The sequence below is a fragment of the Pseudophryne corroboree genome, chromosome 9 (assembly GCF_028390025.1).
Source record: "Pseudophryne corroboree isolate aPseCor3 chromosome 9, aPseCor3.hap2, whole genome shotgun sequence".
In the NCBI taxonomy this organism is placed as follows: domain Eukaryota; kingdom Metazoa; phylum Chordata; class Amphibia; order Anura; family Myobatrachidae; genus Pseudophryne; species Pseudophryne corroboree.
Window position 1 is genome coordinate 63123252 of NC_086452.1, and position 26636 is coordinate 63149887.

Here is a 26636-nt window from a genome sequence, read left to right on the forward strand (position 1 = left end):
GATGGTGAGTGAGGTGCGAACGGACTTGCGGCTGTCCACTGACTGACGGACATTTGTAGCACGGCGTATATATGCGATCGCACACTTACACAGTGAATATATACTCCCCTTGGGTGGCGACTATCTGAACGCAGGACAGCAAAATTAGCAGCCCAGCGATCAGGTGTGAATCACCTCCATAGTTTTTTTGGTTGCAAATTCTGCGTTATTCGATGAAACATCTAGTAAACTATTTGCCTTTTATTGCGAAATGGGCGATTTTTGGAATTCTGGCAACTAGAGGGTCACCAAAGGCTGTAAGAAACTATTATCGGCCATTAGTACAGCAGCCCATAAAACTATTTTACCATCATGGATCCTTCCCCATCCACCTTGCCTAACTCTTTTTTTAAAGGGAAACGGTTTAATATATTCCAGATGGATTGGATGGAAATGACTTTAGACAAAGAGAAAATAGCTTCAAAATGTTTTTGATTCTTGGGAGAGCTATAATGTCACTACTCTTACAGTAGACATTCAAATACGGATTAGGGTCTCCCTAAATATATACGGATTGGTATGAGACTAGACTGCTGCTAGGGGATACCCCCATAGTACTTGATAACCACACTTTTTGAGACACTGCGACTTTGGGCTCCTCCTATGCCTGTTAGAAGGGATCCGCTGATTACTGTTTACAACATGTACCAACATCAACTGATTACCCAATGGTGGTCATTCCGAGTTGATCGCTTGCTAGCTGTTTTTAGCAGCCGTGCAAATGCTATGCCGCCGCCCACTGGGAGTGTATTTTATGTTAGCAGAAGTGCGAACGAAAGGATCGCAGAGCGGCGGCAAAAAAATTTTGTGCAATTTTAGAGTAGCTCAATACCTACTCAGCGCTTGCGCTCACTTCAGACTGTTTAGTTCCTGTTTTGACGTCACGAACACGCCCTGCGTTCGCTCAGCCACGCCTGCGCTATTCCTGGCACGCCTGCGTTTATTCGAACACTCCCTGAAAACGGTCAGTTGACACCCAGAAACGCCCACTTCATGTCAATCACTCTGCGGTCAGCAATGCGACTGAAAACCTTCGCTAGACCCTGTGTGAAACTACATCGGACGTTGTGAAAGTACGTTGTGCATGCGCAGAAGTGCCGATTTTGTTCCTCATCGCTGCACAGCGAACGAATGCAGCTAGCGAACAACTCGGAATGACCCCCAATGTGTGCTTGTGACATGCAAACAGGGTATACTTCTGTTAACGATTACTTATGCTACTATGTGTAATTGTGGACATGGAACTGTTTTTATATTCTTATTGTTCACATCTGAAATTATACTGTATATTGGATGCTTGTGATGTGATGCTTCAAGAAAAAAAGGTTTATAAAAAGAAGAAGAAGTGACGTTACATTATTGACACAAAGTGGCTTTTAGCAGATACAAATCCCGGGAAAGAGGTCACGCACCATCTAGGATCTGAGGTTTTGTCTTAAAATGTTCTTTCCGCGACGGCCTCAGCAGAGCTACGAGTCCCTGTAACAAGGCCGGACGCACCTCCGTGCTCATCAACTCTTTTATCAGCTGCAGAGCTGTAACCAATAGAAACACAAACATGTCAGTCGCAAATACGCAACATTTATCCACGGCTGGCATAAAAATAAAGCAGTATATAGCACATTCCATGCAAGGGCGTAGCTACCATGGGTGCAGGCAGTGCAGCTGCTATGGGGCCCAGGGTTAAGAGGGGCCCCTTTTACCTGTCAAAGTTATATGTGTTATAATAAGATTTTACTTACCGATAAATCTATTTCTCGTAGTCCGTAGTGGATGCTGGGGACTCCGTCAGGACCATGGGGAATAGCGGCTCCGCAGGAGACAGGGCACAAAACTAAAGCTTTAGGATCAGGTGGTGTGTACTGGCTCCTCCCCCTATGACCCTCCTCCAAGCCTCAGTTAGGATACTGTGCCCGGACGAGCGTACACAATAAGGAAGGATATTGAATCCCGGGTAAGACTCATACCAGCCACACCAATCACACCGTATAACTTGTGATCTAAACCCAATTAACAGTATGACAAACGTAGGAGCCTCTGAACAGACGGCTCACAACAAATAACAACCCGATTTTTTTGTAACAATAACTATGTACAAGTATTGCAGACAATCCGCACTTGGGATGGGCGCCCAGCATCCACTACGGACTACGAGAAATAGATTTATCGGTAAGTAAAATCTTATTTTCTCTGACGTCCTAAGTGGATGCTGGGGACTCCGTCAGGACCATGGGGATTATACCAAAGCTCCCAAACGGGCGGGAGAGTGCGGATGACTCTGCAGCACCGAATGAGAGAACTCCAGGTCCTCTTTAGCCAGGGTATCAAATTTGTAGAATTTTACAAACGTGTTCTCCCCCGACCACGTAGCTGCTCGGCAGAGTTGTAATGCCGAGACCCCTCGGGCAGCCGCCCAGGATGAGCCCACCTTCCTTGTGGAATGGGCCTTGACAGATTTAGGCTGTGGCAGGCCTGCCACAGAATGTGCAAGTTGAATTGTGCTACAAATCCAACGAGCAATCGTCTGCTTAGAAGCAGGAGCACCCAGCTTGTTGGGTGCATACAGTATAAACAGCGAGTCAGATTTTCTGACTCCAGCCGTCCTTGAAATGTATATTTTCAATGCCCTGACAACGTCCAGCAACTTGGAATCTTCCAAATCGCTAGTAGCCGCAGGCACCACAATAGGCTGGTTCAGGTGAAACGCTGACACCACCTTAGGCAGAAACTGAGGACGCGTCCGCAGTTCTGCCCTGTCCGAATGGAAAATCAGATATGGGCTCTTATACGATAAAGCCGCCAATTCTGATACTCTCCTGGCTGAAGCCAGGGCCAGTAGCATGGTTACTTTCCATGTAAGATATTTCAAATCCACCGATTTGAGTGGCTCAAACCAATGGGATTTGAGAAAATCCAAAACTACATTCAGGTCCCACGGAGCCACTGGGGGCACAACCGGGGGCTGTATATGTAGTACTCCTTTTACAAAAGTCTGGACTTCAGGAACTGAAGCCAATTCTTTCTGGAAGAAAATCGACAGGGCCGAAATTTGAACCTTAATGGACCCCAATTTGAGGCCCATAGACAATCCTGTTTGCAGGAAATGTAGGAATCGACCCAGTTGAAATTCCTCCGTGGGGGCCTTCCTGGCCTCACACCACGCAACATATTTTCTCCAAATGCGGTGATAATGTTGTGCAGTCACCTCCTTCCTGGCTTTAACCAGTGTAGGAATGACCTCTTCTGGAATGCCTTTTTCCTTTAGAATTCGGCGTTCAACCGCCATGCCGTCAAACGCAGCCGCGGTAAGTCTTGGAATAGACACGGTCCCTGCTGAATCAGGTCCCGTCTTAGAGGTAGAGGCCACGGATTTTCCGTGAGCATCTCCTGAAGTTCCGGGTACCAAGTTCTTCTTGGCCAATCCGGAGCCACGAGTATCGTTCTTATTCCCCTTTGCCGTATAATTCTCAGTACTTTGGGTATGAGAGGCAGCTGAGGAAACACATACACTGACTGGTACACCCACGGTGTTACCAGAGCGTCCACAGCTATTGCCTGAGGGTCTCTTGACCTGGCGCAATACCTGTCCAGTTTTTTGTTGAGGCGAGACGCCATCATATCCACCTTTTGGTTTTTCCCAACGGTTCACAATCATGTGGAAGACTTCTGGATGAAGTCCCCACTCTCCCGGGTGTAGATCGTGTCTGCTGAGGAAGTCTGCTTCCCAATTGTCTACTCCCGGAATGAACACTGCTGACAGTGCTATCACATGATCTTCCGCCCAGCGAAGAATCCTTGCAGCTTCTGCCATTGCTCTCCTGCTTCTTGTGCCGCCCTGTCTGTTTACGTGGGCGACTGCCGTGATGTTGTCCGACTGGATCAACACCGGCTGACCCTGAAGCAGGGGTTTTGCCAGGCTTAGAGCATTGTAAATTGCTCTTAGCTCCAGTATATTTATATGAAGAGACATCTCCAGGCTTGACCATACTCCCTGGAAGTTTCTTCCCTGTGTGACCGCTCCCCAGCCTCTCAGACTGGCATCCGTGGTCACCAGGACCCAGTCCTGTATGCCGAATCTGCGGCCCTCTAACAGATGAGCACTCTGCAACCACCACAGAAGAGACACCCTTGTCCGTGGCGATAAGGTTATCCGCTGATGCATCTGCAGATGCGATCCGGACCATTTGTCCAGCAGATCCCACTGAAAAGTTCGTGCGTGGAATCTGCCGAATGGAATTGCTTCGTAAGAAGCCACCATCTTTCCCAGGACTCTTGTGCATTGATGCACAGACACTTTTCCTGGTTTTAGGAGGTTCCTGACAAGTTCGGATAACTCCTTGGCTTTCTCCTCCGGAAGAAACACCTTTTTCTGAACCGTGTCCAGAATCATTCCCAGGAACAGCAGACGTGTTGTCGGGGTCAACTGAGATTTTGGAAAATTCAGAATCCACCCGTGTTGTTGCAGCACTACTTGGGTTAGTGCTACTCCGTCCTCCAGCTGTTCTCTGGACCTTGCCCTTATCAGGAGATCGTCCAAGTAAGGGATAATTAATACGCCTCTTCTTCGCAGAAGAATCATCATTTCGGCCATTACCTTGGTAAAGACCCGAGGTGCCGTGGACAATCCAAACGGCAGCGTCTGAAACTGATAATGACAGTTTTGCACCACGAACCTGAGGTACCCTTGATGTGAAGGGCAAATTGGGACATGCAGGTAAGCATCCTTTATGTCCAGGGACACCATAAAGTCCCCTTCTTCCAGATTCGCTATCACTGCTCTGAGTGATTCCATCTTGAACTTGAATTTTTGTATGTACAGGTTCAAAGATTTCAGATTTAGAATAGGTCTTACCAAGCCGTCCGGCTTCGGTACCACAAATAGCGTGGAGTAATACCCCTTTCCCTGTTGTAGGAGGGGTACCATGACTATCACCTGCTGAGAAAACAGCTTGTGAATGGCTTCCAATACCGTCGCCCTGTCTGAGGGAGACGTTGGCAAAGCAGACTTTAGGAACCGGCGAGGGGGAGACTTCTCGAATTCCAACCTGTAACCCTGAGATACTACCTGCAGGATCCAAGGGTCCACCTGTGAGCAAGCCCACTGTGCGCTGAAATTCCTGAGTCGACCCCCCCCCCCGCTCCTGAGTCCGCTTGTACAGCCCCAGCGTCATGCTGAGGGCTTTGCAGAACCCTGGGAGGGCTTCTGTTCCTGGGCAGGGGCTGCTTGCTGCCCTCTCTTACCCCTTCCTCTGCCCCGGGGCAGATATGACTGTCCTTTTGCCCTCTTGTTCTTATAGGACCGAAAGGACTGCGGCTGAAAAGACGGTGTCTTTTTCTGTTGGGAGGGGGTCTGAGGTAAAAAGGTGGATTTTCCGGCAGTTGCCGTGGCCACCAGATCCGATAGACCTACGCCAAATAATTCCTCCCCTTTATACGGCAATACTTCCATATGTCGTTTGGAATCCGCATCACCTGACCACTGTCGCGTCCATAAACTTCTTCTGGCAGATATGGACATCGCACTTACTCTCGATGCCAGAGTGCAAATATCCCTCTGAGCATCTCGCATATAAAGAAAAGCATCCTTTAATTACTCTATAGTCAATAAAATACTGTCCCTATCCAGGGTATCAATATTTTTAGTCAGGGAATCCGACCAGACCACCCCAGCACTGCACATCCAGGCTGAGGCGATGGCTGGTCGCAGTATAACACCAGTATGTGTGTATATACTCTTTAGGGTAGTTTCCAGCCTCCTATCAGCTGGATCCTTGAGGGCGGCCGTATCAGGAGACGGTAACGCCACTTGTTTTGATAAGCGTGTGAGCGCCTTATCCACCCTAGGGGGTGTTTCCCAGCGCGCCCTAACCTCTGGCGGGAAAGGGTATAATGCCAATAACTTTTTTGAAATTAGCACTTTTCTATCTGGGTTAACCCACGCTTCATCACATACATCATTCAATTCCTCTGATTCAGGAAAAACTACAGGTAGTTTTTTCACCCCCCACATAATACCCCTTTTTGTGGTACTTGCAGTATCAGAGATATGCAAAGCCTCCTTCATTGCCGTGATCATATAACGTGTGGCTCTACTTGAAAATACGTTTGTTTCTTCACCGTCGACACTAGATTCAGTGTCCGTGTCTGGGTCTGTGTCGACCGACTGAGGTAAAGGGCGTTTTACAGCCCCTGACGGTGTCTGAGACGCCTGGGCAGGTACCAACTGGTTTTCCGGCCGTCTCATGTCGTCAACTGATTTTTGTAATGTGCTGACATTATCACGTAATTCCATAAACAAAGCCATCCATTCCGGTGTCGACTCCCTAGGGGGTGACATCACCATTACCGGCAATTGCTCTGCCTCCACACCAACATCGTCCTCATACATGTCGACACACACGTACCGACACACAGCAGACACACAGGGAATGCTCTTATCGAAGACAGGACCCCACTAGCCCTTTGGGGAGACAGAGGGAGAGTTTGCCAGCACACACCCAAGCGCTATAATATATATGGGAACAACCTTATATAAGTGTTGTATCCTTATAGCAGCTTAAATATATAAAATATCGCCATAAAAAGTGTCCCCCCTCTCTGTTTTACCCTGTTTCTGTAGTGCAGTGCAGGGGAGAGTCCTGGGAGCCTTCCTCACAGCGGAGCTGAGCAGGAAAATGGCGCTGTGTGCTGAGGAGAATAAGCCCCGCCCCCTATTCCGGCGGGCTTTTCTCCCGTAGTTTGTAATATCTGGCAGGGGTTAAATACATCCATATAGCCTCAAGGGCTATATGTGATGTATTTTTTAGCCATAAAAGGTATTTACATTGCTGCCCAGGGCGCCCCCAGCAGCGCCCTGCACCCTCCGTGACCGTTGGTGAGAAGTGTGTGACAAACAATGGCGCACAGCTGCAGTGCTGTGCGCTACCTTCAAGAAGACTGAAGAGCCTTCTGCCGCCGGTTTCTGGACCTTCAATCTTCAGCATCTGCAAGGGGGGTCAGCGGCGCGGCTCCGGGACGAACCCCAGGGTGAGACCTGTGTTCCGACTCCCTCTGGAGCTAATGGTGTCCAGTAGCCTAAGAAGCCAATCCATCCTGCACGCAGGTGAGTTGAACTTCTCTCCCCTAAGTCCCTCGATGCAGTGAGCCTGTTGCCAGCAGGACTCACTGAAAATAATAAACCTAAAAACTTTTTCTAAGCAGCTCCTTAAGAGAGCCACCTAGATTGCACCCTGCTCGGACGGGCACAAAAACCTAACTGAGGCTTGGAGGAGGGTCATAGGGGGAGGAGCCAGTACACACCACCTGATCCTAAAGCTTTAGTTTTGTGCCCTGTCTCCTGCGGAGCCGCTATTCCCCATGGTCCTGACGGAGTCCCCAGCATCCACTTAGGACGTCAGAGAAATATATATTTCATCATTCGGTGGTACATAAGGGCACTTACAAATATTTAACTTGGAGCCTGCAATCTATATAGTTATGCCCCTGGACCTGTTCATTGTATGTGGTATAAAATTACCTGGAGGGGAATTATAATGTTGTATAATATGAACTGGGGCCCTGAAATGTGGCACAATATGAAGTGAAAGTACTGTACTGTAGTGTGGCATTGGGGGTCATTCCGAGTTGTTCGCTCTTTGCCGATTTTCGCAACGGAGCGATTAAGGCAAAAATGCGCATGGTACGCAGTGCGCATGCGCTAAGTATTTTAGCACAAAACTTAGTAGATTTACTCACGTCCGAACGAAGAATTTTCATCGTTGAAGTGATCGGAGTGTGATTGATAGGAAGTGGGTGTTTCTGGGCGGAAACTGACCGTTTTCTGGGAGTGTGCGGAAAAACGCAGGCGTGCCAGGATAAAAAGCAGGAGTGTCTGGAGAAACGGGGGAGTGGCTGACCGAACGCAGGGCGTGTTTGTGACGTCAAACCAGGAATGAAACGGGCTGAGCTGATCGCAGTGTTAGGAGTAAGTCTCGAGCTACTCAGAAACTGCTAAGAAATTTCTATTCGCAATTCTGCTAATCTTTCGTTCGCAATTCTGCTAAGCTAAGATACACTCCCAGAGGGCGGCGGCCTAGCGTGTGCAATGCTGCTAAAATCTGCTAGCGAGCGAACAACTCAGAATGACCCCCATAATATGAGCTGGGGACACTGTATGCAGGATCGGACTGGCCCACAGGGGTACCAGGGAAACCACTGGCCCACTGCCTGAGGGCCCACTCTTTCCTCTAGGGATCACGTTCCAGACTGTGCACTTGTATTATACATGGTAGATATGTTGCATTACACTGCACTAAACTATGGTGTATTTCAAGCCTCTGTGGAGGCTGGCCACACCCCCTTTGTAGGCTGGCCACACCCCTAAGTATGGGCCCCTATAACTGTATTCCCCCCGGTGGGCCATTCATGTCCCAGTCCGACACTGACTGTATGTCATAATGTGAATTGATACTGTGTGGCATAATGTGTACTGGCAGCTCTACAATGTGAATTAGAGCGCTACTATGGTTCACAAGATGAATTAAATCACTGCTATGGGGCATAATATAAACCAAGGCACTACTATGGTCCAGAAAATTAACTAGGGCATTATTATCGGGCATAAAATTAGCAACTGCTGCGGAGAGGTGTCTCTAGAAGTATTTGGGTAGGTGCCCCTTCAAAATGTTGCTATGGGGCCCCGCAAAGTTCTGGCTACGCCTCTGATTTCATGAATAATTCCAGCATGTGCCCTCCAGGAAGAGGGAATTCCATTTTACTGACCCTGAAAAGTTTAGCAATGTTAAGGGCCCTACACACTGGCAGATAGTACTGCACGCCGTGCAGTGTGTAGGCACCAACGATGCGTAGCCCCTCGCTCGTTCATCATTGGTGCCCTGTCGCTTATGCATGCAGGCCAATATGGACGAGATTGGCCATATTAGCATGCATTGCTATGGCGCCTGGTGACAGGGAGAGTGAAGAAACTTCACTCCCCCCGTCACCTCCCCCCCACCGCCGGGTCGCCCCTCGGCCATATCCGCCGTCGGGCAGCTCGGCGGCGGATCTGCCAGTGTGTAGGGCCCATTACAGTGGAACCAAAACTGCAATTAAATCAGCTTTCTATAATCACCTGTGGCAATTTGTACTGTATCTATGTAATAAGGGCTACAATGCTTGGGTTATATATTTATTAAAATGTCTCTACTTGTTTATTAACACTGTGGATTGTTCTGATGTGAGGTCACCATTGTCACACTTTAACAAACCATGCAATTATTAAGAAATATTTTATTATACAAATGGACATCACATAGAAATAACATTTTGTATAGCAACAGTATATGCCACAGGGCTTTACAGTAGGGCAGTGGTTCTCAATCTGTGCCGTGGCACCCTGGGGAGCCTCAGGACACTTGCAGGGGTGCCTTGGATGGGATCCGGCCTCTAGGTCGACAATGTTTAGGTCGACCACTATTGGTCGACAGTAACTAGGTCGACATGCTCTAGGTCAAAAGGTCGACATGTGTTTTTCACATTTTTTTTCTTTTTTTGAACTTTTTCATACTTAACGATCCACGCAGTCTACGATTGGGAATAGTAACCTGTACCGAGCGCAGCGGTAGCAGAGCGAGGCACCTTACCCGAAGCATGGCGAGCGAAGCGAGGGGACACGGTGCACTAATTGGGGTTCCCGATCACTGTACAGAGAAAACAACACCAAAAAAACATTAAAAACTCATGTCGACCTTTTGACCTGTCGACCTAGAACAATCACATTGCTCCCCACATAAATCATATTGCTCCCTATATAAATCCTATTGCTCCCCACATGAATTATTGACATTGTTCCCCCCATATATCCTTATTCTCCCCACATAAGTCCTATTGTTCCCCATAGGAGAAATAAAATAACAAATATTAGCCCCTACCGGTCAGCTGTCCTCCTCCCTGTCCCTCAGTGGCGGGGGTTGTTCATAGTGGAGTGCTGTGAATACTGAGCAGTGGGCGGCCGGGCAGGTGTGGATGTGGGTGGGCAAGGAAAGCTGTGCATGCAGGCAGGAACTGGTAGATGTGTATGCAGGCGGGTGGGCTGGCTGGGTGGTGAGACGCGGCGGCCGTGACCTATGATATCACACCGCCGCGTCACCAAGGCACAGGTCACGGCCAGAGCACGAATGATCCTCTAAGAAGAGCCCGGGCCAACAATTCACTCTGAAGGTGCAGGAAGCTGCTCTGGCTCCACGGCACACCTTGCAACTGGTCGCGGCACACTGGTTGTAGACCTTCTCTAAGACAAGTTTATTCAGAGAGATGCCATGTTTAACAGTTTTGAATATAAATATATGGAACAGACAATTTCAAACAAGATGTTTGAAAAGTAATTCAACTTAAAAGAAAAAAACCCTGAATTTTATGAAACTTGGTTGACAGGTAACTTGTAGGTGATGGACATCTGTTTCTGATGGTTTGCAACCATCAATGTTTTTCTTCCAATGTTAGTGTTTTCACCATTCGATGGCAGCCATCATCTAATGGTGTGGATGTGATGGCCATCCTATGTTAAAATACAGCTGAATTCAGCTGTATAACATCTGGAATGGCCATGGGTTGCTTTTGCACATGCTTCCGATGTCCATCCCTACTCTGATGGCACATGATATATCAGAATCAAGGGGCCAAATGTAATAGCTTCTGATTTTCCAAAAAGTACAGTTTTGCAACTGAATTGAAAGCGGCGATTTGTCTAAAGGCACAACCGGATTGAGTGTGGCCATATGCTCCACCTACTGCAATGTCCCTGCAGGCCTACAGCTGATAGAACATGCTGGGACATGTAGTTCGCAGCAGCTGGCGACGCACAGGTTACTACTTATGGAGCAGAACACACAATGAAATGGCAGAAGGCTCACACAGCCGGCTGGAAATGTCAGGTGCTGTGCGGAAACAGGACAGATTGAAAATAGAGATGCGTCTGATTGCTATTTGTTACTCGGTAGTTTTACTTACATTCGGGAGGCCATGCCAATGACATCAATGTGTTAAACATATTAAATGAGGAAAGAAGCATTGGGAAAACCTCAATGGTGCTGGAAATGCGGCCAAACGCAGTGGGTATGAGAATATTGCAAATAGGCACAGGCAATTGGCGGTCCACCATCGATCTTTGGGATCAGCGTGGGATTGCCATATCTGCATTCAATGCAGTAGAAGACCAGGAAAATAACATTGATCTTCTCTGTGATCGTTATATTTGCCACACGTGCTGTTATGACGTTAGGAAAGGATTGCGCAAATGCATGCGTAGTGGAGCGAGAAAAGCCAGGAAGCAGGTAAGAATATCACAGGTCTTTAGAATTTATTTAAAAAGAAAAAAAAAAATGCATCTGGGATAAAATCTTCTTGTTTTGCAATCATCAGATATTGATGGCCATCGCTAATTGGTAAACAGCAGTAAGTGCATTTAATTTCATATTTCTACACTCACTTCATGGTTGGTTCTAAATCGAAGTGGGGTAAGGGACCTCTGACATCACCAGGGGGCGGAGCCACGGGCGAACAGGGTAACCAAAATGTACCCTCGCAGGCTCGCCACGCTTCGGGCTCGCTCCGCTCGCCACCGGATTACTCGCCCTTGTGTTGTGGCTCCTCCCCTGACGTAAAGGGTCCCTTAGGCCACTTGAATCTAGCCTCACTACATCTCTGCAGCCATATAGCATCTCGAATATACACTTGGAATACAGCGCCACAGTAATTAGTAGTAGTAATACTGCTGCCGCAGGACTACAGATCATTTCATTGTGAGGGGGGGATGGGGGGAACAACAACAAAAAGAGCACAGTATAAAATTCTAGAAATATTTGATAATGCCAATCATATGCTGTAAGCAGAACACCTGTATCTCACTGTTTCCCTGCAATAGAAAGTGATCCATAACCCAGCAGCAACAGAACCTTCCTTATATAACATCACTACTCCACACACCTACTGCGCTCATTTCTTCTATGATAATTCTATTTTTCACCAGAGAACAAGCCCAGCAGCAGCCGGGCATCAAAAAATTATATGAAACTCATGGTTGTTCCTCTCCACGGAAATCTTTAGTAAAAGGCGAAAGATTTATTCGATCTGAAGAGAAACCAGAGTATACTATAAACAGCGCGAAGCACCAGCCCAGCCGGGAGCGGAGTCTATCACACTCATGGAGAGCTCACTCTACTGTCACTGTCTCCCAGACTATAAGATACAATCAGTCCTGTATCACATCAGGATTTTCTTTGACCTTCAAAGAATTATAAAAATTAATATAAGAAGAGACGTGCCCCGACATCCGTGGTGCATCATGGGTATGCAAATAGGCCACAGCAGCTGCAAAGGCTTCAGCTTAATGCACTGTGCGGTAAAGAGATTAATTTCCGTTACACCTACAGCGCCAGCTAGTGGCAGTGCAGAGCTGCTGCAAGTTTGTTGGGTGTCACTGTCAATCCCCTCACAGATAGGAACATGACACTTATACATTAATATTAAACAAAATGCAGCACAGGTAGCAGACATAAAGGTGCAGGGAAAAAAAGAACTTTATTTGTAACAATACATAATGCCAACTTTATATTATTATTACTCATATCTCATCTTATTTAAATCTGGGCTCTGAGTCTCAAGACAGGAGAGATTCCGGATGTTAACGTGAAGCTGCGAGGGACCCCTGTGTAGGGGTGTAGTATGTTATGCCGGCGGTCGGGTTCCTGGCGCTCAGCATACCGGCATTAGGATCCCAACCGCCGGCATGCCGGCAGCAGGGCGAACGCAAATGAACCCCTTGTGGGCTCAGTGCGCTCGCCACGCTGTGGGCATGGTGGCGCCACGCTATTTATTCTCTCTCCAGGGGGGTCGTACACCCCCAAGAGGGAGAATAGTTGTCGGTATGCCATGTGTCAGGATTTCGGCGTCGGTATACTGAGCACTGGGATCCCAATAGCTGGCATACCGAATACCACCCCTGTGTAGGGACCCCACTGGTCTGAAGACTACTGCCCCTTAAGGAGCCTTACAACTTTGGGGTCAGGGACATTGGGAAGGGATTTTTTCCTTTCAAAATGACATCTGGCGGTTTCCCCTGAACACTATGCGTTGTAGGGAATCTTAAACCTCCTCACACAGCGGCAATTTGAGTTCAGACCCTACGAACACAGGATAATACACCTGGCGGCTGGCGATGAGCAGCAGTTTCAAAACGGACAAAAAGAGCTTGATACATTCTCCCTTATACTGTACATTTCCCCTGGGTAGGAGCTGCCTGCAGCCTCCGTGTGTGGTGCCCCCAGCCTCCGTGTGTGGGGCCCGCAGCCTCCGTGTGTGGGGCCCCCAGCCTCCGTGTATGGGCAACCTCCGTGTGTGGGGCCCCCAGCCTCCGTGTATGGGTGCACTCGCTGCTACAGGACATTTGCTGGTGTCACAGAACGGTCACACATACTGGTGCGAGGTAACATGGAAAGGAAGAGTGTGGGTGGGTAACATACTGGTGCGAGGTAACATGGAAAGGAAGAGTGTGGGTGGGTAACATACTGGTGCGAGGTAACATGGAAAGGAAGAGTGTGGGTGGGTAACATACTGGTGCGAGTTACCACGGAAAGGAAGAGTGTGGGTGGGTAACATACTGGTGCGAGGTAACATGGAAAGGAAGAGTGTGGGTGGGTAACATACTGGTGCGAGGTAACACGGAAAGGAAGAGTGTGGGTGGGTAACATACTGGTGCGAGGTAACATGGAAAGGAAGAGTGTGGGTGGGTAACATACTGGTGCGAGTTACCACGGAAAGGAAGAGTGTGGGTGGGTAACATACTGGTGCGAGTTACCACGGAAAGGAAGAGTGTGGGTGGGTAACATACTGGTGCGAGTTACCACGGAAAGGAAGAGTGTGGGTGGGTAACATACTGGTGCGAGGTAACATGGAAAGGAAGCGTGTGGGTGGGTAACATACTGGTGCGAGGTAACATGGAAAGGAAGAGTGTGGGTGGGTTTGTGTGTGCGGAGGCTGCGTCGTGTTACATAGCGCCGATGCCTTTCTTGCTATTAGCCAGAGAAGTAAGAGAGCCAAAGGTGTTTCTTTCTTGATACAGTAAAGAAAATAAAAATATTAGATATGCATTAAAAGAAAATTATTGAATCCTATCACCAATGTTCATTAATTCATTTTATTTATTGGCCTTTAACATATATATTATCAAGATTGTGGGCGGGATGTACTAACCCTGGGGTGTACATTCCACCACACATCGCATCGATACCAATCTCATATGCACTAACATATGCGGTTGGTATTGTGAAGGACAGCTCTCCCGATAAGAGACTTCCTTCGTGATCAGCTCCCGTCCCTGGACCTCTGGGTTTATGACCAAACTGTGCAGCCGAGCGCAGCAAAAACATTTTGTGCAGTTTCTGAGTAGCTCTGGACTTACTCAGCCGCTGCGATCACTTCAGCCTGTCCGGTCCTGGAATTGACGTCAGACACCCGCCATGCAAACGTTTGGACACGCCTGCGTTTTTCCAAACACTCCTAGAAAACGGTCAGTTGACCCCCACAAACACCTTCTCACCGCTCACTGGACGTCGGCGTACAATACAGCGCGCTAACCGGGCAGCAGCTGATGTGACTGATGCAGATGAAGTCTGCCCACCAGGCACACACAGGGTTGCTGTCGTTAGGTCGACATGCATTAGGTCGACATGCATTGGGTCGACCACTAAAGGTCAACATGCACTAGGTCGACATGGTGTCTAGGTCGACAGGTTCATTAGGTCGACATGTGCAAGGTCGACAGGTCAAAAGGTTTTTCACCATTTTTTTAATTTTTTGACCTCTTTCATACTTTATGATCCACGTAGACTACTAATGGGAACGGTGATCTGTGCCGAGCGCAGCGGTAGCGGAGCGCGGCACCTTGCCTGAAGCATGATGAGCGAAGCGAGCCATGCGAGTGGATGCGGTGCACTAATTGGGGATCACCGTCACTGTACGAGAAAAATAACACCAAAAACAGTTAAAAAAACCATGTCGACATTTTGACATGTCGACATTGCACATGTCGACCTAACGACCCTATCAGCCTAGACCATGTTGACCTTTAGCGGTCGACCCAATGCATGTCGATCTAACGACAGCAACCCTGTGTGTGCCTGGTGGGCAGACTTCATCTGCATCAGTCACATCAGCTGCTGCCCGGTTAGCGCGCTGTATTGTACGCCGACGTCCAGTGAACTGTCAGCATTGAGATTACATATAGTGTCCATACAGCTGATATTTTGCAAACAATCGACCCAACGACCCATACCCCACACACACGTATGCTGTCATGTCCAGCTATCAGCTCCTGTGTCCCTGTACCAATTCCCTGACCCTGTATCCCTGCACCAGCCCCCTGCCCATGTCCTTCCTGCAGCTCTCTGGCTTTGTGTCCCCCAGCAGGTCATCTCCCTATGTTCTCTTCCCACAGACTCCTCTAACCTTCTTCTTGTGTGAGCCACAGGATGGGAAGGCTGGGCCGGGCAGAGGAGGACTGTCACCATGGAGCCGCTGGGATCTGGCGGGCAGGCGGGCGGGAGGAGGACCGTCACCATGGAGCCACTGGGATCTGGCGGGCGGGCAGGAGGGCTGGGCGGAGGAGGACCGTCACCATGGAGCCGCTGGGTTCTGGCGGGCAGGAGGGCCGGGTGGAGGAGGACCGTCACCATGGAGCCGCTGGGATCTGGCGGGTGGGAGGGCCAGGCGGAAGAGGACCTCACCATGGAGCCGCTGGGATCTGGCAGGCAGGCGGGCAGGAGGGCCGGGCGGAGGAGGAGGAGGACAGTCACCATGGAGCCGCTGGGATCTGGCAGGCAGCCGCGGCGCTGTACAGTGAGTGACAGTGACCCACTCACTGTCAGCAGTGGCACCCTCCACTGTCCAGCGCTCTACGAGGCTGCGTAGCCTGTGTATGCGTCAGCCCGGCGCTGGCACCCTGGGGTGCCTCAGGACACTTGCATGGTGTCTTGGATTGGTGGTCCAGGACCAATTCAAATTATTTATGGTCAATGCAGCTGATGGCTGCCAATCATACAATATGTGGACGAACAGAAGTGCATATTGTCCCTCACCGCACAACTGAACCTAAGGATGACATATAAACACAATTTACTTCATTTAATATTTCTTTTGAAATTTCTCAAAAAGAAACATTTGGCCTAGGGGTGCCGTTTAAAACAATTCCGATACTCCAGGACGCCGTGATTCCAAAAAGTTTAGTTACCACTGCAGTAGAGGACAAACATTAATACAAGAAGACTGGGTATGAACAGACAGACACTTATAATAAATACTCTGGAAGGAAATCAGCTGCAATAATATTAGATGATTCCTGTAGACATTCTATAAGACAAGTTATATGACTAAAGGTGCATACACACGGAGCGATATAACTGAGCGATTTTGACTATATAGTCAAAATCGCTCAGAAAGTTAGTGCAGATCGCTCCGTGTGTACACAGGCAGCGATAGCGATGCGCGTCCCCGCCAGGTCGCTATCGCTGGGAAAAATAGTCAGTGCAGGCAAGTCAATTTTGGCTATGTCGCTGGGAAAGTTAGTTAAAATCGCTAGAGGCCAGCGATTTTTCCCAGCGATAGCGATGTTGGCGGTGGTGCGGGCGGCGGCGGGTGGTGGCGGCGGTGCGGGCGGCGGCGGGTGGCAGTGTGGGCGGCGGCGGGTTGCGGTGGCGGTGTGGGCGGCGGCGGGTTGAGGCGGTGGTGCGGGCGGCGGCGGTGCGGGCGGGGGAAATTTACCTTTATCTTGCAGAGTTTGGCAGCGGAGCGGTACCAGTTTCAAAAATGGCGCCTCAGCGTCATTTTTGAAATTCAAGATGGCCGCCGCGAGCCAATCACGGCTCGCCGCGTCATCGCCCCGCCCCCTCCCGCTGACTTATATAAGTCAGCGCGAGGCAGCGGCTTTCAGTCCGACGGCGGAGGAGGAGCGGAGAAGAGCTCCTGAAGACTGAAGACGCCGTGGAAGTCCTGGATGGGCGGCGGCTATGCAAAAGAGCTTAGCGGCCGCCGCCCACCAGGTGAAGATGCTGGAAGTCCTGGGAAGGCGGCGGCCATGCAAAAGAGCTTAAAGGCCGCCGCCTCCCAGGTGAAGACGTCGTGGAAGTCCTGGATGGGCGGCGGCTATGCAAAAGAGCTTAGCAGCTGCCGCCCACCAGGTGAAGACGCCGGAGCAAGACCCCAGAAGCCCTGGGGAGGTGGCGCCCCCCCAGGTGAAGACGCCGGAAGCCCTGGGAAGGCGGCGGCCATGCAAAAGAGCTTAAAGGCCGCCGCCTCCCAGGTGAAGACCCAGTTTAATAAAGGATTTTTTAAAGAACGTGTCGTGGTTTTTTTCCAATATTTTCTTTACAGGTGGAGTACAGGTGCCAGTGGGCCCTTTATGTCCGGGCATGCTGGAACTTGTGGTTCTCCAAGTGCCAGCATGCTGGGGCAGGCTTGCTGGGACCTGTAGGCCACCTGTAAAGAACAATATTACTATTGAAAGGCTATCAGCCTCCCATCCACCGCCCACGGATGGGGGGGACAGCCTCGGGCTTCACCCCTGGCCCTTGGGTGGCTGGAGGGGGGACCCCTTGATTTAAGGGGTCCTCACTCCTCCAGTGTACCCCGGCCAGGGGTGACTAGTTGGGGGGGTAATGGCACGGCCGCAGGGACCAATATAAAAGTGTCCCCCGGCTGTGGCATTATCTCCCTGGCTAGTGGAGCCCGGTGCTGGTTTTAAAAATACGGGGGACCCCTATGTCTTTTGTCCCCCGTATTTTTTAAACCAGGACCGGACGCAGGTTGTCTAAATATGGGGGAACCCTACTAATTTTTTCCTCTGTATTTTAACAACCAGGACTGGCTCAAAGAGCCCGAGGCTGGTTTTACATAGGAGGGGGGACCCCACGCAAATTATTTTTTTAACTTTTAGCTATTTAAATACCAGCCACCCTGTAAAATCGTCCTATATATGACACTCATCCCCTTATTTAAATGAGATAGTCAAAATCTCCCATAGCCAAAATCTCCCATAGCCAAAATCTCTTGCATAGTTAGACAAAATCTCTGGTAAAGTTAGTCAAAATCTCCTACTGCCAGTTCAAGGGAAAAGTTAGTCAAAATCTCTCCGTGTGTATGCACCTTTAGAGATGCCATGTTTAAGAGTTTTTAATATAAATATATGGAACAGACAATTTCAAACAAGATGTTTGAAAATTAATTCAACTTAAAATATATATATTTTTTTAATGATACTTGGTGGACAGGTAACTTGTAGGCGATGGACATCAGTTTCCGATGGTTTGCAAAAATCAATGTTTTTCTTCCAATGTAAGTGTTTTCACCATTCGATGGTGGCTTTCCGATGGTAGCCACCATCGAATGGTGTGGATGTGATAGCCACCCGATGTTAAAATGCAGCTGAATTCAGCTGTATAACATCTGGAACGGCCATGGGTTGCTTTTGCGCATGCACAAGTCAAATGAATACTTTTTTCCATCAAATTCTTTTGATGTGATGGTTAGTTACCATCCCATTGAAAGTTTCAATGGCAGAAGCCCAGCCATCATTTGATGCTGGGCTTCCGATATCTATCCCTACTCTGATGCTGCACTTACTGCAATGTCCCTGCAGAACTACAGCTGATAGAACATGCTGGGACATGTAGTTCCGCAGCAGCTGGATACGCACAGGTTACTACTTACGGAGTAAAACATACAATGAAATGGCAGCAGCCTCATGGCAGAAGGCTCACACAGCGGGCTGGAAACATGAGAATATCGCAAATAGGCACAGCCAATTGGCGGTCCCGCATCGATCTTTGGGATCAGCGTGGGATTGCCATATCTGCATTCAGTAGAAGACCAGGAAAATAACATTGATCTTCTCTGTGATCAATATTTTTGCCACATGTGCTGTTATGGCGTTAGGAAAGGATTGCGCAAATTCATGCATAGTGGAGCGAGAAAAGCAGGTAAGAATATCGCAGGTCTTTAGAATGTATTCAAAAATATCACAATACATCGGGCATAAAATCCTACTGTTCTGTAATCATCAGATATCGATGGCCGTCACTAATCGGTAAACAGCAGTAAATGCGTTTAATTTCATATTTCTGCACTCACTTCATCTCTGCAGCCATATAGCATCTCTAATATACACTTGGAATACAGCACCACAGTAATTAGTAGCAGTAATACTGCTGCCGCAGGACTACAGATCATTTCATTGTGAGGAAAACAACAAAAAGAGCACAGTATAAAATTCTAGAAATATTTGATAATGACAATCTCACTGCTTCCCTGCTACAGAAACTAATCCACAACCCAGCAGCAGCAGAACTTTGCTTATAGAACATTACTAGATCACAATAAACAAACATATCTTTCACACATACTGCTCACTTCTCTTCTATGATAATTCTATTCTTCACCAGTGAACAAGCCCAGCAGCAGCCGGGCATCAAAAAATTGTATGAAACTCATGGTTGTTCCTCTCCACGGAAATCTTTAGTAAAAGGCGAAAGATTTATTCGATCTGAAGAGAAACCAGAGTATACTGAAAGCAGCGACAAGCACCAGCCCAGTCGGGAGCGGAGTCTGTCACACTCATGGAGAGCTCACTCTACTGTCACTGTCTCCCAGACTATAAGATACAATCAGACCTGTCTCACATCAGGATTTTCTTTGACCTTCAAAGAATTATAACAATTAATATAAGAAGAGACGTGCCCCGATATCCGTGGTGCATCATGGGTATGCAAATGAGCCACAACAGCCTCAAAGGCTTCAGCTCAATGCACTGTGCGGTAAAGAGATTAATTTGTTACACCTACAGCGCCAGCTAGTGGCAGTGCAGAGCTGCTGCAAGTTTGTTGGGTGTCACTGTCAATCCCCTCACAGATAGGAACATGACACTTGTACATTAATATTAAATAAAATGCAGCACAGGTAGTAGCCATAAAGGTGCAGGGAAAAAGTGCACTTTATTTGTAACAATACATAATGCCAACTTTATATTATTATTACTCATATCTCGTCTTATTTAAATCTGGGCTCTGAGTCTCAAGCCAGGAAAGATTCTGGATGCTAATATGAAGCCGCGAGGCACCCCTGGGTGGGGACCGCTACTGGTCTGAAGACTACTGCCTCCAACTTTGGGGTCAGGGACATTGGGAAGGGATTTTTTACCTTTCAAAATGACATCTGGCGGTTTCCCATGAACACTATGCATTGTAGGGAATCTTAAACCTCCTCACACAGCGGCAATTTTAGTTCAGAGCCTACGAACACAGGATAATACACCTGGGGCTGGCATGAGCACCAGTTTCAAAACAGACAAAAAGATAAGAGCTTGATACATTCCCCCTTATACTGTACATTTCCCCTGGGTAGGAGCTGCCCGCAGCCTCCGTGTGGGGGGCCCGCAGCCTCCGTGTGTGGGACCCCCAGCCTCCGTGTGTGGGGCCCCCAGCCTCCGCGTATGGGGCCCGCAGCCTCCGTGTGTGGGACCCAGAGCCTCCATGTGTGGGGCCCGCAGACTGTGTGTGGGCAGCCTCCGTGTGTGGGGCCCGCAGCTTCCGTGTGTGGGACCCCCAGCCTCCGTGTGTGGGGCCCCCAGCCTCCGCGTATGGGGCCTGCAGCCTCCACGTGTGGGACCCCCAGCCTCCGCGTGTGGGTGCACTCGCTGCTACAGAACATTTGCTGGTGTCACAGAACGGTCACACATACTGGTGCGAGTTGCCATGGAAAGGAAGAGTGTGGGTGGGTTTGTGTGTGCGGAGGCTGCGTCGTGTTACATAGCGCCGATGCCTTTCTTGCTATTAGCCAGAGAAGTAAGAGATCCAAAGGTGTTGCTTTCCAGATACAGTAAAGAAAATAAAAATATTAGATATGCATTAAAAGAAAATGATTGACTCCTATCACCAATGTTCATTAATTAATTTTATTTATTGCACTTTTACATATATATTATAAAGATTGTGGGCGGGATGTACTAACCCTGGGGTGTACGTCCCACCACACATCGCATCGATACCAATCTCCTATGCACTAACATATGTGGTTGGTATTGTGAAGGACAGCTCTCCCAATAAGAGCGGTCCTTCATGATGTGCTCCCTTCCCTGGACCTCCGGGTTTATGACCTGGGAGTCCATCTGCGCATGCGCAGAGACGCGGTGGTCGCGGGGCATGCTAGGAAGGATCCGATCGGTTCCCTCTGACAGCATCCGATGCGGAGTGAAGCCCATAAGCTTCTATAGGGTAACATCGGCTTTTGCCGACATTATCGTTCTGCATCGGAATCCTGGTGGCCGAGGGATTAGTGTATACGGGAAATGCTGCAAAACCCCCAAACCCGGGTTTTTACTGCATTGTCCCATTAGTACATCCCACCCTGTACAGGAACACAGTGGAATATAAAACCAAAGCCATAGGATGTAGTGTGAGTGTATTACACAATGGGGCATAATCAAAATGACCCCAAATACCCCGATATTTGAGTATCGGAGTCGCAGCACGTTGCAGTGTCGGATACCGACTGACTAGAGAAAATAAAGATTTCTCCGAAGCAGCGACATTTGCACGGAAAAGCAGCCGTTCTCACAAACCCTAACACATGCAGTAATGCCGCTGTGCGCATGTGTGACCCGAGTTCATGTACACAGCGGGCGGGTAGGGGAGGAGGTATAAGATCGGATTCTGGCGCTTCTTCTTTCCATAGGAAGCAATGCCATCTTCATAGGTTCCAGTAGGCAAAGACAGAAAACGCTAAATATTAGGTGGCTCCATCCGGCCCCTAATAATGCACAAGGAACAGGCCCATTACTTATGATGAATATGCCCCAATGAGAGCAAAATAAGGATTAAAAATAGGATCCCAAGCTATCCCCCCCCCCCAAAAAAAAAATAATAATAATAAAAAAAAATATATATATATATATATATATATAGATATATATATGTATATATAGATATATTTCATAGGTATACAGTACAGCCACTTGGTAACGGTCTGTCAAATGTTGATATTCATAGAGAAATGTTTCACAGTGTTATAACATAATACCTATTGTCCATTGGCAGCACAGCAGGGTCACAGCTCGGCGCACACGTGGGTGGCCCTGTTCTTCTGGGACATTAGTCCTGAATGGTCTTGATCGTGGAAAGATCAGCAATACTGAGAACGACAGGAGGCTCCCCCAGCAAGTAACCCCTCACCCAGCACACGCAGTCTAAATCCAGCGGAACAGCCCTGATCACATCCTCAGACTGGGCAGCAGGTGGTGAGAGTGAGGAGCCTCTGAGATGGGCAAAACAAGTGGTTTATACATGGTCCCTGAAGGTGATCTCCATGAAAATGGTTCCCTGACTCCTTGGCAGCTGTCACCCAGCTATCCAGCAGGAACGGCTAGGTCCCGTGGTGCAGCGGGTGATCACACAGCAGGCACCCCCAAAATCTTTGCACCCTGATCAGTATATTGATTGATTAAGCGCTGCTCTTAATTGTTAGTTTTTATTTCCAAGTGTAGATCTGATTCGAAGTGATTTACTATATTTACACAAATTAAACTGGAATACTCTATAGCAGGTAGGGTAAATAGTAGGGTAAGTAAGGGGGCCTATGTAATCTATCAGGGGTTAAATATGATATAGCAATTTGTATAGCATTTAGACTTTATTTATAGAGCAACCTGCATTTCTGAATGACCAGACACAGGTGTGCGGCTCTTGGTAGGGGTATTAGGTCTCTCCCAAGTAGCTAGGGGTGGGCGACATGGTGCAGCATATCAGCGACTTCTGTCTCCCCAACAGTTCCAGCCCAGGAATCCAGGACAGCGGGTACGGTCTCAAACAACTGACCAGTGACAATGTAGACATACCACCTGCAAGTTTTATTGAACTACCTACGGATGGTGCTATATTACACCTCACAAGTACCATATACACATGTGCTCACACAGTGGGATCGGTATGTGATCCCAGCGGACAGTATGTCGGCAGTCACAATACCAACACCGGCATCACGATGGTCGCGATCCCAACAGCGGTGAGGTAAGTATTCCACCTAGTGTCGGGAAACACAGTGGTAGAGACCCATATTTAGGGGTGTGGCCAGTCTCCAGAGGGGGTGTGGCCAGCCACCATATTTGTTTTCTTAACCATCAGAGAGTGCATTGGCTGGGAGCTTTGATAAAATATTTAGTAAATTCTGTTAGTGCATGCATGATAATGTAGCAGATTAATAACAGCAATACACCGTAGACAATAAACCATAGTCCTGTGCAGTATTAGGTAACATATTTATAATGTATAATTCAAGAACATAGTCATAAACCTAATCCATAAAGGAGGGGGTGGGGGCCCCAAGAAGTGAGGCCTACTGGGGGTCTCCCCTGTACCCCTGTGGGCCAGTCCAACCCTGATTCCACCTCCCCCCTAATCTTCCCTTAACACAGCCTAACTCTAACCTCCCCCGTAGTGTCTAAACCTAACCCTCCGCCGGTGGTGCATTACCCAAGCCCCCCACCCCCACCCAACTTCCACTCTGTGTAGCCTAACCCCTCCCCTTTTCTGCAGCCTAAACATAACCCTCCCGGCTATACTTACCTTAAAGATACCAATGCTGACTTGATCGGGATTCCGGCGCCAATGTTCTGGCAGCTGTTGGGATCTCTGCGTCGGTATTCCGGCTGCCGGGATCCTGTACGTATACCCGCACAGTTACCGGTTCTGCAGATGGGCACGTGCTTGTAGGGCCGCCAGGCTCCTTTCTGCTGTAACTAATAACCTATAATGGCAAATATCATTGCAAAAAGTTGCTGAGACGCTGATTAACCACTTGGCTCCTGAACCTATTCCACTATATTTCTCCACATCTCACTATTTCAGTGAAATTGATAAGACTATAGATGAATCAATATCCACAATAACTGCTGGGGTTTGGTACATTTTGCTGACATAATATCGACATGGTTGTAATGTCAACATTCATTATAATACTGATAAAATGTCAGCATAACTAGAATGTCAACAAAAAAAGTCCCCAAGGTGCAGCAATCGCTGTGTTCCCTTGCTCTAGAGTTGAACATTTCATAATCCGAGCAATAAATAATTAAAATAAAATAAATAATAATAATTATTAAAAGTTCTGCCTTAGGGATGCAGCAGAAATGAGTACAGCCACATGTCGCATTTATGGCATATCCAGATATGGCCCGGATTAGCAGATTATTATTTGCTGCCTGCAGCCCCATAGTGCCGCATACAAGAATCTGCGAGTCCAGGCTGAGATGGGGCGAGAGGAGGTGCTGTTGCCAGAATTTCCACAACATTGCAAATGGCACCATCTGTCCCGCAGGCCTATAACGGCAACAACTCCAAAGATGTGGGAGGCAGCTTGTTTTATAGGATTGTGCCCACATGCTGCTCTAGGTGTAGCAGAAACGTAAATTCTGCTTGATGTTATGTCCCTGCAGGCCTTTAGCTGGTACATGTAGTTCCACAGCAGCTGAAGACTCATAGGTTGCCTATCAAGGCCATCTTAACAGCATTGCAGGTCCTCGGCAAAGCAATGCACTGGGACCCCCTTTCAATCCGATCACATAAATACATTAAAATAATAACTTATCCACCCTGCAATCCTGCGCCGTCTCTCCACATGCTGCCACACAGTGAATGGCTGTAAGCACTCTGATTGGTAGATTGCTCCAGCCATCCACCAATCAGCATGCTAATAGCCAGGTAGAGATTGCTGTCTAGCTGCTCTGTGTAATTCATAATTAGAGCAGCTGGGCCGCTTCTCTACCTGCCTCACATGAAACTCAGGAGGCACCGGCCATGGGGACAAATGTCCCCTACCCATGCACAAAAGCGCCCCAAGAATTGTAGGGCCCTGGGCAGCTGCCCAGTCAGCCTATATGTTAAAATGGCCCTGTGCCTACTTATGCAGTAGAAAGACACACAATGAAACGGCAATAGACCCACTGCGCATCAGAAATTTTAGATCAATTCTATTAATATAGCATGTCTGCAGAATTGATTTAACAATCACAATGCATGTGGTATTAACAAATCATTGTATGTGCCTTAAAAAATAAGATTTTACTTACCGGTAAATCTATTTCTCGTAGTCCGTAGTGGATGCTGGGGACTCCGTAAGGACCATGGGGAATAGACGGGCTCCGCAGGAGACAGGGCACTCTAAGAAAGAATTAGGAATACTGGTGTGCACTGGCTCCTCCCTCTATGTCCCTCCTCCAGACCTCAGTTAAGGAAACTGTGCCCGGAAGAGCTGACAGTACAAGGAAAGGATTTTGGAATCCAGGGTAAGACTCATACCAGCCACACCAATCACACCGTATAACTCGTGATAAACTTACCCAGTTAACAGCATGAACAACAGAGCATCAGATAACCCTGATGCAACCATAACATAATCCTTATTTAAGCAATAACTATATACAAGTATTGCAGAAGAAGTCCGCACTTGGGATGAGCGCCCAGCATCCACTACGGACTACGAGAAATAGATTTACCGGTAAGTAAAATCTTATTTTCTCTAACGTCCTAGTGGATGTTGGGGACTCCGTAAGGACCATGGGGATTATACCGAAGCTCCCAAACGGGCGGGAGAGTGCGGATGACTCTGCAGCACCGAATGAGCAAACACAAGGTCCTCCTCAGCCAGGGTATCAAACTTGTAGAACTTTGCAAAGGTGTTTGAACCTGACCAAGTAGCCGCTCGGCAAAGCTGTAATGCCGAGACCCCTCGGGCAGCCGCCCAAGAAGAGCCCACCTTCCTAGTGGAATGGGCTTTTACTGATTTTAGAAGCGGCAAGCCAGCCGCAGAATGAGCCTGCTGAATCGTGTTACAGATCCAGCGAGCAATAGTTTGCTTTGAAGCAGGAGCACCCAGCTTGTTGGATGAATACAGGATAAACAACGACTTAGTTTTCCTGACTCTAGCCGTTCTGGCTACATAAACCTTCAAAGCCCTGACTACATCTAGTAACTCGGAATCCTCCAAGTCACGAGTAGCCACAGGCACCACAATAGGTTGGTTCATATGAAAAGATGACACCACTTTTGGCAGAAATTGTGGACGAGTCCGCAATTCTGCCCTGTCCATATGGAAAACCAGATAGGGGCTTTTATGTGACATAGCCGCCAATTCTGACACACACCTAGCCGAAGCCAAGGCTAACAACATGACCACCTACCACGTGAGATATTTTAACTCCACGGTTTTAAGTGGCTCAAACCAGTGTGATTTCAGGAAACTCAACACCACGTTAAGATCCCAAGGTGCCACTGGAGGCACAAACGGGGGCTGAATATGCAGCACTCCCTTTACAAACGTCTGAACTTCAGGAAGAGAAGCCAGTTCTTTTTGAAAGAAAATGGATAGGGACGAAATCTGGACCTTAATGGACCCCAATTTTAGGCCCAAAGTCACTCCCGACTGTAGGAAGTGAAGGAAACGGCCCAGCTGGAATTCCTCTGTAGGGGCATTCCTGGCCTCGCACCAAGCAACATATTTTCGCCATATACGGTGATAATGTTTAG

General features: G+C 48.3%; 1 protein-coding gene and 2 non-coding genes across 4 annotated transcripts in view; all 3 read right to left on the reverse strand.

Annotated features, from left to right (window-relative positions):
- The window catches only part of LOC134957493 (armadillo-like helical domain containing protein 1), a 468225-nt gene that overhangs the window by 4945 nt on the left and 436644 nt on the right, over window positions 1–26636 (reverse strand). For both annotated transcript variants that reach the window (XM_063939460.1, XM_063939461.1), the window contains exon 7: window positions 1452–1574. In XM_063939460.1, the coding sequence (XP_063795530.1) occupies window positions 1452–1574 (123 nt within the window). The remainder of the gene's footprint in view (window positions 1–1451; window positions 1575–26636) is intronic.
- LOC134959310 (U5 spliceosomal RNA) lies at window positions 12050–12164 on the reverse strand. Its single transcript, XR_010187358.1, has one exon. It is a non-coding gene; the product is annotated as a U5 spliceosomal RNA (small nuclear RNA).
- On the reverse strand, window positions 19512–19626 carry LOC134959303 (U5 spliceosomal RNA). The gene has a single exon (XR_010187352.1). It is a non-coding gene; the product is annotated as a U5 spliceosomal RNA (small nuclear RNA).